General features: G+C 44.8%; 1 protein-coding gene across 8 annotated transcripts in view; it reads right to left on the bottom strand.

The window, feature by feature from the left end:
• Positions 1-14281, bottom strand: part of Fam219a (family with sequence similarity 219 member A) — a 54531-nt gene that overhangs the window by 5802 nt on the left and 34448 nt on the right. For 4 of the 8 annotated variants that reach the window (XM_005004061.4, XM_063226317.1, XM_013153399.3 and 1 more), the window contains exon 2: positions 2530-2629. In XM_005004061.4, the coding sequence (XP_005004118.1) occupies positions 2530-2629 (100 nt within the window). The remainder of the gene's footprint in view (positions 1-2529; positions 2630-14281) is intronic. The other 4 variants (XM_013153403.3, XM_063226328.1, XM_013153401.3 and 1 more) reach the window with 1 other exon arrangement.

The following is a 14281-nucleotide window of genomic DNA, read 5'->3' as shown; positions in this document are numbered from 1 at the left end:
TGCGTGAACTAGGAGACAAGAAGAGCCAAGCTCCCCCATCCCTTCTCATAAGCAGCTGGGTGACCTGGAGAAACTGAGATACTGAGACAGAAAAAACAGCTTAATGATTGTAATGTGCAGTATTTGATTGACTTTGCGGGCCTAAGGCCAGGGGTCTGAGCATCTATTTGAAGGATAAGAATATGGGGGGCTGGAGATTTAGCTCAGCGGCATAAGTGCCTGCCTTGCAAGCAGGCAGTTGTGAGTTCGATCCCAGGTACTGATAAAAACGAAAAAAGACCAAAAAAAAAAAAAAAAAAAGTATATGCAGGATAACAACTATGGGGGATCTCCTTCTGAAAGTGTAGCCATTGTTAATCCCCTATTATTTTGTTTTAAAGTCTTATATCATTTTCATTGTTTGGTTTGGTTTGGTTTTATTCCATTTTGTTTTGTTTGACTTTACTATGTCTGATGGCATGGGCAGCTGTTTTGAAAGATAATAAGATACATTATGACATCCATTGCTGATTTCCTGTTATCTTGTTTTCAAGTCCTGTATCTCTTTCATTGTTTTGTTTTGATTGGTTTTATTCTGTTCTTTTTTTTGTCTGATTTTATTGTGTCTGATGGTGTAGGCAGGCATTTTGAATATAACAAGAGGAATTGTGACAGCCATTATTGATTTCCTATTATCTTGTTTTGAAGTCCTATATCACTTTCACTGTTTTGTTTGATTAGCTTTATTCTCTTTATTTTGTTTGGTTTTGTTCTTTTTAAAATAAAAGAAAATAAATTTCAAGTTCTTTATGAGACCAGAAAAAAAAAAAAAAAGAATGAAATCAGTCTCTCAGTCTCTATACACTGAGATTGGAAAGGGCAAAATGGAAAGGGAAGGGAACAAGTTTCAGAAAGTGTATACAAAATGATACCACTTATGATAAAATATAAAATAAAGCTTCATAAAGTGCAAATGTTTGGAATGATACCTCTGGGGGAGAGAATGTGATAGGGGAGAGCAGAGGAGAATTTTATTCATTAAAACACTTGCACTGCTACACAATAATTAACAAACAAAGGCAGCTGTAGTTTGAACTTGATGTCCTAGGAAGACAGACAGTTCCACTACAAAAATATCTCTCCTGTTTAGAAAATCAGGCAAGCCCCCCCCCCCCCCCATGGTCTCAAAGGAGAGAGACAAGGGTGGGAGCTGACCAGAACAGGTCTCGGGGTGGGTGGGGGGCGGTGACGGGGATCTGCGGCACAGTTCAGTGCTTGTCTAGGGCACATGAAACCCTGAATTTGGTTTTCAGTAACACAAAAGTAAAAATAAACAAAATTTTAAAACAAAATAAAAGAAAGTTGAGAACTCTGTGGGAAGGAGTCCTGGCAGCTGTGAGGGAGAGGGTTTTTGAAGTGGTGGGGAGGGGCTCTTAGGCTGAGGGAGGCCTAAGTTTTTGCTGAGCAGCTGAACCCTGAGGAGAAGGGGCTGGAATGGAGAAGGAGGTGTAAAGGGCAGTGTCGGGCCTGCCTTGAGCGTAAACTCTTTCTCTGTGGGCTTTGTGTTGTAATTTCTCCTCATGAAACCACATGTTTGGTAAGAGTCTGGATGCACAACAGCCTCAGGCCGTGAAACTTTGCCCCTACAGGAACAGGGGCGGTGTCCAGATGCAGAAGTTGCTGGCAATGGTTCGGAGCCAAGATAGCTGCAGAGGAGCCAGCTGCAGTCAGGTGACACTGAAATAACCTCCAAGGGAAAGTTGCTGTTGAGATTAATGAGGAAGTAAGGGCCAGCCTCCCATAGCAGCCGCCTGGGCCTGGGACTCTCAGGTGGCAGGGGACTGGACTGGAGAGAGGGGGGCTCAGCCTCAGGCTTTGGAATCCTCATTTCTTTCTAGGCCTCCGATGCAGCAGCTGACACTCCACTTATAAAGTGACTTAACGTTCAACCTGATTCTTTCTTTCCTTTTTGTTTTTTGTTTTTTTTTTTTTTTGACACAGGGTCTTGCTGTGTAGTTCAGGCTGGGCTTGAGTTCACTATGTAGCCCAGGCTGGCCTCGAACTCACAGTGATCATCCTGTCTCTGCCTCCCAAGTAGTAGGATTACAGTGTGTGCCACCATGCCAAGGTCTGACTGAGTGTTTGATGGGGCTTCCAAGTCCTCTGCCTGGGGTTCCATGCTTATACCCCTGCAACTCCCTTGGCATACCTGTGGCCTTTGCCTCAGAGATGCCTCCTGGAATTTCAGGATTTGTAGAAAAGTATAACTATGTTTTTGCTTTCTAGAAAATACGGTGTCTAGGGGCTGGGGATTTAGCTCAGCGGAATAAGCGCCTGCCTTGCAAGCAAGCAGTCCTGAGTTCGATCCCCAGTACTGATAAAAAGGAAAAAAGACAAAAAAAAAAAAAAAAAAAAAAGAAAAGAAAATAAAATACGGTGTCTGGCTTGAGTCTTGGAATCATCCATCCCGAGTTGCTTTATTTGGGGTGGCTCACCTCAAATCAGCCCAGTGCACTCCCCACATCTCCCTCACCCCCCGGACACACTCACCCAGCTTCACCTGGAGCGGGGATGGTTTGTAATTCATGGCTACTGACTCACCCTCCCGGGCGTCACAGTCTCCGTCTGAGATGGAGGTGGCGGCTGGGTCCTGAGGGAGAAAGCAGAGACAGAGTCATTAGCAAGAGAGCAGGGGGCTGCACTCAGCCCTGGAGCAAACCTGCCCACCTGCCCTCTGGGACTGTGGGAGCATTTGCTCCTGGCAGCAGGCTGGACATTCAGGGAGGGCGGAGGGCAGAGCCATTTATCAAGGGACAAAGATGCTGAGCTGGGCAGCAGAGTCAAGGCTCTTGGCCCCACTTACACCCAAGTGGATGTCTGTCCTCAAAGTCCCCTGTGATCCAGGGTCTTTCAGAAATGCGATCACAACTTTCCTAAACACCTAGAACCTCTCTAGTCGCTCATTCTAGTTGCCCTAATCTTTAGGTCCCTCATGTTAGGAAAAAGAGCAGGTACTCCTTGAAATGGACCTTCGCTCTCCTTTCCCCTAGTGCCAGACAGGTCCCATCAACATAAGATCCAGAGGACCAACTGGCCAAAGCAAGGGAGACTCTACAGCTTCAGCCTTTGGACAAAAACGCGTTTTAACAAGGGGTTTTTCAGCCCCACATGAACCCTAAAGAAGGTTTAGGAGAACCTGAAAGGTTGGCTAGGCATGATGGAAGACAAGTAATGACAGGCTAGCAGGTGGCCAGTTAGTTCTGAGCTGCCCAGTGCGCTAAACTTTGGTTGCTGCAGATGAGGAAGGCGAGAGGATCCACGTCCCGGCTGTGGTCTGGAATATGCAGCCTGTTCATCCTCCCTTAACGCCCTCCTCACTGCTTTCAGCCCTGGGCTGGGTCCTGGCCATCCAGGGTCCTTTTGTAGCCTTGTCACCCTCTAAAGTACTCTCCTGTCCACAAAGCCTAGGGTGCTGGTCTGCCCTGCCTTGGTCAGGTAGAAGGGCCTGCAGCCGTCAACACTCTCCACGAGACGTGGACGGTCCATGATATGGATACTGTATGCCAGGCATCATTGAACTGTAACCAGCAGCTACCGACAGCAAGGCTAAGGTATGAGCGCTGCAGACAGGATAAGGTTTGTTCCTGTTCTGCTTCTGGGGATCAGAGAGTAGACAGGCAGGAGGGCGCTCCATAGGTGCTTCCTTATCTTTCGTGTGGTGACTTCTAAATCTGTCGCCTTCCAGTCTTGCATTTCCTCTTTAGCCCTATGAGTCATATGAGAGTGTTAGAGCTCACTGCATTTTCCACAGAGCAGATATGTAGATGTACATATAGATTTATAAGCCCAGGGCCTTTGCACTGAGCTACAACCACAATCATTTAACATCTTTTTACTTTGAGACAGGGTCTCGCTAAGTCACCAAGTTGGCCAGGCTGTGCTCAAGCTCATGATTCTGATCCTGAAAGAAACTATCAGCTCTTTTGGGGCAGAAACAGCGCATGAGGCTATAGGCTGAGCCTACCTTTCAGCATCTCCTTCATCACTGTTCATTGCAGAAAGCCACCCAAATGGCAAGCACAAAGATCTTGGCACTGTGTCTACCAGTACAAGCTTTCCCTGTGGACTTCCTGTATGTCTTCCCCAAGAAATGCAGGCAATGCACCATCAGCCTCATGTGGAGAGATAATCAGGGAGATTAAATGTAAAATATTCATGAATAGAAGTATCAGAGAGGACTCCAGGCAGAAGGAAGTGTCTGGCTCCAAGAAATCAGGGAGAATTTAAAATGCCCCCTAAGGATATCCAAGAGGCATTAGCTAGATCCAGGAACTAGAGTGGGGATTAACAAGATTATTAATAAACACTCAGCAGAGACAGACATTGAAATGCATCTCAATCAGCAGTCCATGTTTCTGCAACCATTCTAACAAATTCTCAAAAGACTGCAGGGATCCTTAATAACCCAGGCTCACTATTTCTGGGATGGGATATCCTGGCTAATGGTCAATGCAAAGCCAATATAGCTAGAGAAAACAAAAGTACTGTACCAAAAAATCCTTAGATTAATCTAGTTCAGTGATTTTTGTTAAACTGTATTTATTAGCTGAACTTTGGGTAGGGCTGAATGTGAGGGGAGAGAAATAATGTTAGGGGTCTGGCTTCCCTTTAGCCAGAGGAGATCCACCTTTATTTCACTTATCTATTAGGCTTTTTGTAAGACTTTTGTTAGAGAAAAGGTTAAAATCCGTTAATTTGATCTAATTTGACCTTTAAATTGTTTTTATATGGGAATTACTATAAAAAGTATAGCGAGACCCTAGACATCTATCAATGCCTTTAGCAAACATCAACTTATCAACCCACTCTTTTTTTTTTTTTTTTTTGGTCTTTTTCCTTTTTTTTTATTGGTACCGGGGATCGAACTCACGACTGCCTGCTTGCAAGGCAGGCACTTATGCCACTGAGCTAAATCCCCAGCCCCTCAACCCACTCTTTTTGAAAAAAAGAAACCTAGGTCCACATGGGAAGTCTAGCTTGAGGTCACTGATGGAGTCAAGGACCTTTCAAAGCACAGGAGCAGGCCCATCGGGAACGGGCAAGGCTGGGACTCTGAACTAGAGACAAGTGTCTTGAGAGGCTGCCGTGCCCCTGCATGCTCACACATCAGTCTGCACGTCTGTCCTCACCTGCCTGCGCTAGGGCTGTACTAGCCCATGAGTGGTCTCCTGAGGACTGGCCTTGCTTGTCGCAGCTGGAGTAGTGCAGTAGATACAGCAGTAGGCTAGAATCTAAGAGATGGAATGATGGAGGATCACGGTGGAATTGAGTGTACAAATGATAAACAGAGGAAAAAATCAGAATAGGTCAGGGACCTTAAGAAGAATGGACCTGGAAAAATAACAGAAGAGAATGGTTTCTTGAATAACCAGTAAAGCCTAACAATCCTTTCTGGTAGGACTCTGTATGGCAAAAAAAAAAAAAAAAAAAAAAGAGAGAGACAGAAAGAGACTTGCAGGGTAGTTCCTAATGCGTGACTTCAGATCCATGAGTTTATCTGATTCTCACAAGGACAGGAGCCACTGTGATTCCTCTGCAACACTGAGATGCTGCTCCTGTCCACCTGGCCAAGCCATGTGGTGTGAGCAGGTTGACCTCATCTGAGCAGGGTGACTTGAGTAGGTGCTAAGGGGGTGTCTGACAAAATGAAGACAAACCGCACGATCCTGTCCTGCTTGCTACACACACTGAAAGGAAGATGGCAATGGTTAAAACACAGACTCCAGGGCCAAGTTCCTAGGTTTGTATCCCAGTCACCCCGTTACTGGTTGTGTTCTGGGCTTCAGTTTTCTCATTTATAAAGTGGACGTAACATTAATATCTATGTCAAAGTTTCTGTAAGGGCAAAATGAATTAATATATGTTAAGCATTTGGTGCTTAGTGTTACACATATTGAACACTACATCTACATTAGCTTTAACAGTGATAATAATATAGGTTCAGTGAGATAAAATATAAAAGGAAGCATAAAAACATTTCTGGTTTTCTGTCTGGGATAATTGGAAAAGGAATACTAATTACTAAGACAGAAAATGCAGAAAAAGAGAAGAGCAGATGAGTTCATTTTGAGGTATCTTCTGGACACCAGATGACATGACTAGTGAGGAGGTTTGGGAACTCAGGAAAGACGTGCAGGCTGGTCATGATGCAAGGCAACAAGGAGAACACGTTCTCCCAGAAACAATGAGCAGAGAGACACAGTGCCATTAACCCCCTCAATATATCCCTTTTGCTTGAAACCCACATCCCAGCATCTAGCCACTTTCTGAAGCAGTTCTGGAAGTCCTTTCATAAATGTCTTTAATTGTGCTGTCATGGCTGCCTTGATGTCCTGAAATGACTCAAAATGTTTACTTTCTGTGGTTAATTTGACTTTGGGGAAGACTCAGTAGTTGCCTGGTGCAAGTTCTGGTGAATAAGAGGACCGAGGATTTAGCTCAACGGCATAAGCACTTGGCTAGCAAGCACGAGGTTGTAAGTTCGATGCTCAAAGATCTGGCTAATAAGATAAATGAGGATATACCACAATATTTTTACAAGCTTTTCTTTCCAGTAGTAGCAACATACACATTTCTGAACATGCTTTGTAAAGCTACTCATGAAAGAGTGCTTCCAAAACTGCTTCAGAAAGTGACAAGAATAATGCCATAAATGTGTTATATTCAAAGCAAAGGGAAATTTTTTGAGAGGAGTTGATGGCCATGTGTCCTTGACTGTAATAAATTTTAAAAGTTTAACATTTATCATGTATTTTTGTTACACCTTATAGGTAGCCTCAGAGAACACAGCTTAGTTCAAGAGTAGAAATAGAACTCTGATTACAAGGGACTTTGGACAGAACAGGATATGAAGTAGAGGCAAGGAACACAGGCTGTTATTCCAAGGAAGAATACTGCTGTAAAAGGAATAGATGGTAACAGATGACAGCCAAAGCAAGTTTCAGAGTTGTACAATTTTTTTAGAATTAGGGAACACGTGACCACTGTCCACACTAAGGAAAAGGAAGCTGGGTATGGAAGAGGTTTGATGGGGTATAACTTTTTCAGTGCTAGGGGGTGAACCCAGGGCCACATGCATGCTAGGCAAGTTATGTCCCCAGTTTGCTTTATTTTATTTTGAGATAGAGTCTTGCTAAATCACCCAGGCTGGACTCAACTTGCAATCCTTCTGCCTCAGCCTCCTTGAGATTACAGGCATGCACCACTGAGTTATGGTCTTTGAGGAGTCAAAAGCACATAGAACCACCTTGGACCAGAAGAGGGAAACTCCTTACTGAAACGGAAGTGAGGATGTGTGGGATAGAAATCATGTGGAGGCAAAAAGTGGGTAGAAAGTAGAAAAGTAAGAGGGTTCGTTTGTGTCTTTTTAAATAAGGAAGGAGGTGAACACTACGGTGTTGAGGAGGATAAGAGGCGCAATTGGGAGGTTGGCCAGGGCAGTAGGAGAGCACGCTGGCCAGCTTCCAGCTGCCACCCTTAACTTTCACCGGCCCGCTAGGCCCCTCCCCATGAAAGCTGCTCTCCATGGTGCTGGACAACCCTGCTGGAGTTTTGTGGGCTGAATGTGGATGATAGAGACATGGTTCAATTTTAGCTTCTCCACAGAGAGAGTTAACCTTTCCTCACTTCCAAGTGCTAATTCTCAGGAGATTGAAATGGTCTTAGAGTGAGGTGTGAAGAAACAAACTGCTTATACAAACATTACCTAAAAGTTTTTCCCAGAATACATATGCATTTTTCTTTAGTTTTAGGGCAAGTTTGACTTGGGGAATGCTAAGTGGATGCCTCTGAACTAGAGTCATATCTATACCTTGTTTAGTCTCCTTGAGTAAAATCAGGAATTAGGACAAACAGAGAAGCAGAAAGAAGGAAGTAGGATCAGGAAGAACAGTGCTAATAAGAAAACAGAAAACCAGGGGAAAGCAAGGACTCAGGCTACTCTCTGACAGGCAAGTGTAGCAAGTTAGGGCTTCAGAGACCAGCTCTGCTCTTGTTGAAATTTGTCCAGAGATTATCTCGAAAAACTACCTGAGGCAGAGATTTTCTTTTTCAGCATAATGTCACTCTCCCAAAATATCTCTTGGGAGTGAGTGAAATAATCATGCTTAGATATTCCATCCAAGAGGGAAATCCAGCAGAGATGGGAATATAGCTCAGTACAGCACTTACCTAGCATGCAAGAGGCCCAGGGTTCAACCCTCAGAGAGAGGGAAAGGAGAGAAGGGAAGGAGGGATGCAAAGGGAGAAGAGAAGGGAAGGGAAGGGAAGGGAAAGAAAGGGAAGAAAAGGACAAAGAGGGACCCATCTCAGCTTCATTGTGTGCTCACAGCTGGGAAGAAATCTTGCCTTGTCTAAGAACAAAAGTGCTAGGGCTGGGGATTTAGCTCAGCGGCATAAGCACCTGCCTTGCAAGCAGGCGGTCGTGAGTTCGATCCCCGGTACCGATAAAAAACGAAAAAGACAAAAAAAAAAAAAAAAAAAAAAAAAGTGCTAAGAACTAAGAACTAAGTAGCAAGTTAGATGTTAGTTATACCACTCCTGCTACCATGAAAATGCATTCCCATCTGTCTCCAACTCTACATGTCAACACAAGCGCAATCTGGCCAATGACAGCTGTTATTCAGTGGGGAGACCTAAACTCACACCTCAAAATGCTGGCCTTGTGCTGAGTCCCATTGTTGGGCATTTGCAGTTCTGTTCCCCATTTTCTCTTCTCCGTAACTTCTCTGGGAGTTGTCCTCAGTGCTAGGCAACTGATCAGGATGTCAGCCTCTGGGATATATTAAGATCCCTAGGGGTCCCACTTATAGGCAAGGCCAAACATTTCTCATGGGGTAAGGTCTTTGGGGGAGAAGGAAGGGAATTAGTGAAGCATAAGAGAGAAGCAGAAAATCTAAAGAGAAAATTTGTGAAGTCTGAATTTGGAAGTGAAGGCAGAGGATCCTGGCTTGCTCAGGGAAGCTTTTTGTTTATTTTTAAATTTCCCCAGTACTCTAGGTTTTTCTTTAAGACTCAAGTCAAGTAAAGTCAACACACTGAATATCTATTCTTTCCAGTTCTAGACTATATGCTAGTAGAATACAGTAGAAAGCATTCTTTATACACACCACAGTTCTGAAGAACACTTTGGGGAAAAGCAAAACACACACACACACACACACACACACACACACACACACACACACACACAAAGGATTCTCATGCTAGAGCTAGAGCCTGGGAACCCAAGCTGATCCTGAGAAGAGCTGATGAGTTTTCTGTCTCCTTAAACAATAGGATGGGATCATTTACCCAACACAAGCAGACCAAGCCTTAAGGTCCTTATGGTGGTACTGGTAGAAACGAAGTGGAGGTGGATGCTGCTGATCCCAGCTCTAGTAATAACTGTAGAAATGGTGGGTGTATAAAATGCATTTTTCTAGTATAAAGTGATTCATGTTGAAACAATTGAGCTTTCAGCTTCACAGTCTTGGAAAACTTCTGTGAACATCCAATTGCACACAAGTCTTTTTGTGTATACCACAGTTGGCAACACTCAGATTTCTCTTCCCTGGGAGCTGGCATAGCTCCCATTCTCGCGATCACGGGGATGGGCCGCCAAGAACCATGCTGATTCTGTGGTCCTGTTCCTTTGGAGGTATGCTGGCCAGGCAGTCCAACAGTCTCCTCCCAAATAGGGAACTGTAACTAAGAGTGGATGTCAGGGTCAAGACTGTTGGGTTCTGCCAACAGGGGGAGAAGAAGGAAGCTGAAGTTCAGAAGAGATGGGGGATTTCCTCTAGGTTTCAGGTTCTGGTTCTAGAGTCTGTCCTGCCTTTCCAAGGTGTAACTCCATGCTGCCCTTCTATGAGACACTATAAGTGACCCTCACCAGCTGTGGTGGTATAGAACTGTAAGTCCAGCATTCTTCGAGGCTGAGGCAGGAAGATTTCAAGTTCAAGCCCAGCCTAAGTACATTAGCAAGATCCTATCTCAAATTAAAAAATAAAAAAAGGCTGGGGATGTAGCTCAATGGAAAGGTCTTAGGTTCAACTACCAGTATCACCAAAACAGACAAACAGCAAAAGAGAATAAAAAAGGAAGAAAATGTTATCCTTATAGTCCATTCTGTTTAGCTTACACTAGCTTCAGTTTAGGTCTTATTACTATAACTAGAGAGCAACAACTAATACAAATGCACAGGACACTTGGAGAAGAACATACTGTGCCTTCTATACTGAAAAAATTAGTACCAGGACAGAATCAGCTCTATATACTCTTGAGTTTTTATACTTTTATACATAATACTGGTCAAGAAAATATGTAACTTTGTAGTTATTTATGTTGTCATTCAAGTTGTTTGCAATTTTTCACCTTTGTAAAAAATGGCACACTGAAATCCATATACATTTGCATTTAGGATCATGTCATAGGCAATGTTTTTTTTTTTTTTTTTTTGTACTGGGAATTGAACTCAGGACCTTGCATTTACCAGGCAGCTGCTGTACTGCTGAGCTATATCCCTGGCCCAGGGTCATGTCATAAATAAAGTAGAATTACTAGGTCTAAAAGTCTGAGTGTTTTTAAGATTGTTTTGTTTTTCCAAGACAGGGTCTTGCTAGTAGTTTGGGCTGGGCTTGAACGCACAGGGGGATCTTCTGCCTCAGCCTCCTGAGTGCTCAGATTACAGGCGTGTCCTATCATTCTTGGTCTATATTACAAACTGCTTTCCAGAGGATTGTTTCAATTTATGATGCCCCCAGTCATGACTGAGAGTATAGCAGGTTTTTAGTATTTTATTTTCCACTGTGTGCCAGGGAATCTCAGGCTATCACATCTATCATCTTCTAAGAGAGTTCTGCTCCAGTCCTCATTTACTTGGTTCCCTCTGGAGAATCTTCTATCAGAGAACAAAATTTCCCTTGGGCATCACCTGCCAGGCAGAATACTCCTGACTTGAGGCCAACAGTGAAAAACAAAACAGGGAGGACTCTGTCGTACTGCGGCTTGGGGAAGGGCCCTAAGTGGAGCTCAAGTACCGCCTGTTAGGTAGCCACCGGGTTTCAGCCAGTCCTTTACTGCATCAGGAAATCAGTCGTAGGAATCATGAACTGGAATTCCAGAGCCAAGAGGAAAGCTCACAGGTCTCTCCTTTGCTTTCAGACTAGGGCTGAGATAACTAACACAAACGACTCTGGAGTTATCCAAACTGCAACGGAAGCTCCTACGCTTTTACCTAGTATTTAATTTTCAGAAATTGTGAGAGACCACTAGGCTGCTCCTCCTGAAAAACAAAACCCTTGCCACAGGGTGTCCTTGGCCTCTCCCTCACCCTGACATATGTACATACTGAGATATGTAGAGCCGCATGTATTGAAACAAATGTTCCTGGCAGTAAAGGTGCCCGCCTTGCATATATCAAAAGTCTCTGTGCATTGCTGCTTGGAGACCTCTGTTCCTGATATGGCTACAGTTTCCTTACCCTCTGCACTCTGCCAGGACCCCCATCCACCTCTCTGACTGATACCATGAGCTTTCGGAAACAAGATATTCTGTTCCAGTGAAAACACTGAGTTTGCTTAACTGCAGAACTTTTTCTTTTTGTCTTTCTTTTGTATCCGCGTGCCATGTTGCCTAGTGGGTTAGCCTGGTACTCATCAGAGGTTTCGGTAAGAAATGGCCATTCAGAACATGAGGACTTGTACATTTTAGTTGCTGCTGCAAAACCTCTCCCCTGCCACAGGGAACTGAGCCCACCTCATTTCTGGGGAATTGGGTACAGTAGGGCTTTTTTCCTTTTCCACTGAGAAGCACAATCATCCTGTAAAGAAGGGTAGAGAGGCTGTAGTGTAGGTGGTTGGCTGGGAAGGGCTTTTACTCAGACAGTGATTCAGAGTCCTATGAATGCATGAAAGAGATGGCAGTTCTGTTGAAACAAAGTCTTATGTCTCCAGCCAACCCTAGGCCTGGTCCCTTTCACCACCCTGTGTAGTACAGCAGGCTGTCAAGGCTGAAGGTCTCCTGGAGGCGTCGGGCCAACTGGGGATGAGGGAGGTCAGAGAAAAAGAGAGATGAACTCTGCAATAGCTTAAGAAGCTCTTGGTTAGTCAGCTCTCCATTACTATAACAAGACACCTGAGATGATTAATTCCAGGACTTTGGTAGGGAGTGTGCGGGGAAGCAAACTGTTTGTTTCTTTTTCTTTCTTTCTTTCTTTTTTTTTTTTTTTTTTTTTGGTACTGGGGATTGAACTCACAACCTTGCACTTGCCAGGCAGGTGCTAACACCACTGACTTAAATCTCTGGCCAAACCAAAACTGTTCGTTTCAGGGCCAGAAAGAAAAAGGCAAAGATGAAGGGATTGGGATCCCACAATCACCTTCCAAGGCAAGTGACCTAGGGTGCCACCTCCCAGCAGCACCAATCTGGGGAGTGAGCCTTTAACCTTGGGAAGTTTGAGGGGTGCTTATTCAAACAATGCAACTCCCCACCTGAGATTCTGGAAAGAAAGTAGAGCATATGCGAGCCTCATGGGTTCAAAGCACAGGCCGAAGGCAGAGTCTAGCCTGTACAGACTCCTGCCTGCTTCTCAGTGTGAAGCCAGCCAGGTGCCAGTCATGCATTCTTAAGGGAAGTAACACTCAAATGCTGCACTAGAGCCTCCCCAGGCTCTGCCTCTCCGTGTCTACCTGTCATTCTCTGGTGGATGCAGGGACACTGGTTACAAACTCATGCCCAAGGCACCCATGGGCAGGGATTTTGAAACAAAAGATAACCAACAGTCTTCCAAAGCACTTCCTATGGCTTTGCAGCCACGCATCGGGACACACTGTCTCTGGCCCACCTACCTGTGCCACAGCCCCTCTCCCATGCATCCTAGCCTCCTCTAGACAGCTCTGTTACACTATGCAGCCCACATCTCTGAGCTCCTACTGACCCTACTTCTGCACCTCCAGGACAGTGCTTCTTAAAACCTAAATGTGTGCAAATCACCTGGGATGTGGTTAAGTGCAAGTTCTGACTCAGTAGGTCTGGAGTGAGGTCTGAGGGTCTGAATCTCATTCTAGGTCCCAGGTGATACCAGTGCTATTAGTTGAGGGATCACACTTTGACTGTTGGGACTCTAGACCAGCCACTCTATATACACACTATTCCCTGGACATAAGCCAAAGAGCCCTCACTCTGGCCTTACCCCAAAACCCCTTCTCCCCCCACTACATTCTCATGCCAGGAGGGGAAGGGGACTCTCCAAAGTCTGTGTTAGGGGGCAGCTCTGAAAGAGACCTGGATAAACTCAGGCAGGGAGTTGCCCAGATGTGGTTCTTCTGGCATTCAGTGGATTGTTCAGCTAATATTGTTTGAATACCTGCTATATGCACAGCCATGGCACCAAAGGCCTCTATCTATATCCATCTGTATTATTTCATTTAATCATCTCCTGGACCAGGTGAGCTAAACAGAATTCTCATTTTAAAATTAAACAGCTAGGTTACACTAAGTAATGTGTGCAAGTTACACCTTGAAGGTGATTTGAATCTAATTTGTTCATTTTCCAATCTCTAGTCCTCCTCAGGGACATGGGCTAAAACAGATTTTTAGCACACCAGAGCCTCCACACTGGAGGCCTGCTGCCTCGCACAGCTGTCAGCTGGAAGGTGGCACTGTTCCAGTCATGTCTCTGGTACTTGGCATGCGCTCAGAGCGATTCTTCAGAAAGTGGCAGAGATGCTTCTGACCACCAGCTTCCTGCTCGGTGACTTCTCCACAGGAAGGAAATGCTGGAGCCGCTGAAGCAGTCAACAACACAAGATAGATAGGTAGGTAGACAGGTGGATAGACAGAAGACAGGAACTGGCTGGCCGGGAGCAGCAAAAAAGAAAAAGCACTGGGGGTGCGGGATGCTTACCCAGGAGAGGAAAGCAGAGGGCAGTGCAGAAAAGGAAATAAAAGGGCTTTGGCTACCACGTAGTTTTGGCCCCACATTTTAGGGGCATCTATGTTCTACGCATGGGGCTGAGTGTGGAACATATAAGGGCAATACGGTTCCTGTTCCCGAAGAGCTCTAGGTCTCTGAGGGAGGCAATAATAAGCAGATGACTTTCATAAAATGCTAGATGCTATGACAGAGGTTTGTAGAGCGTGTTGTCAGTGTACATGTACCTACCTCACTCTATGGAATTAGGCTTGACTTCTTTAGAGAAAACTCAAGAATGAAGCATAAAGTTGGGTGTGGAAGTGTGTACTGTGATCCCAGTACTCAGGA

This window comes from Cavia porcellus, unplaced genomic scaffold (assembly GCF_034190915.1).
Source record: "Cavia porcellus strain 051 isolate PalLab524CR breed Dunkin Hartley unplaced genomic scaffold, mCavPor4.1 scaffold_1, whole genome shotgun sequence".
Taxonomy (NCBI): Eukaryota; Metazoa; Chordata; class Mammalia; order Rodentia; family Caviidae; genus Cavia; species Cavia porcellus.
This window is presented reverse-complemented; position numbering and strand designations above follow the sequence as displayed.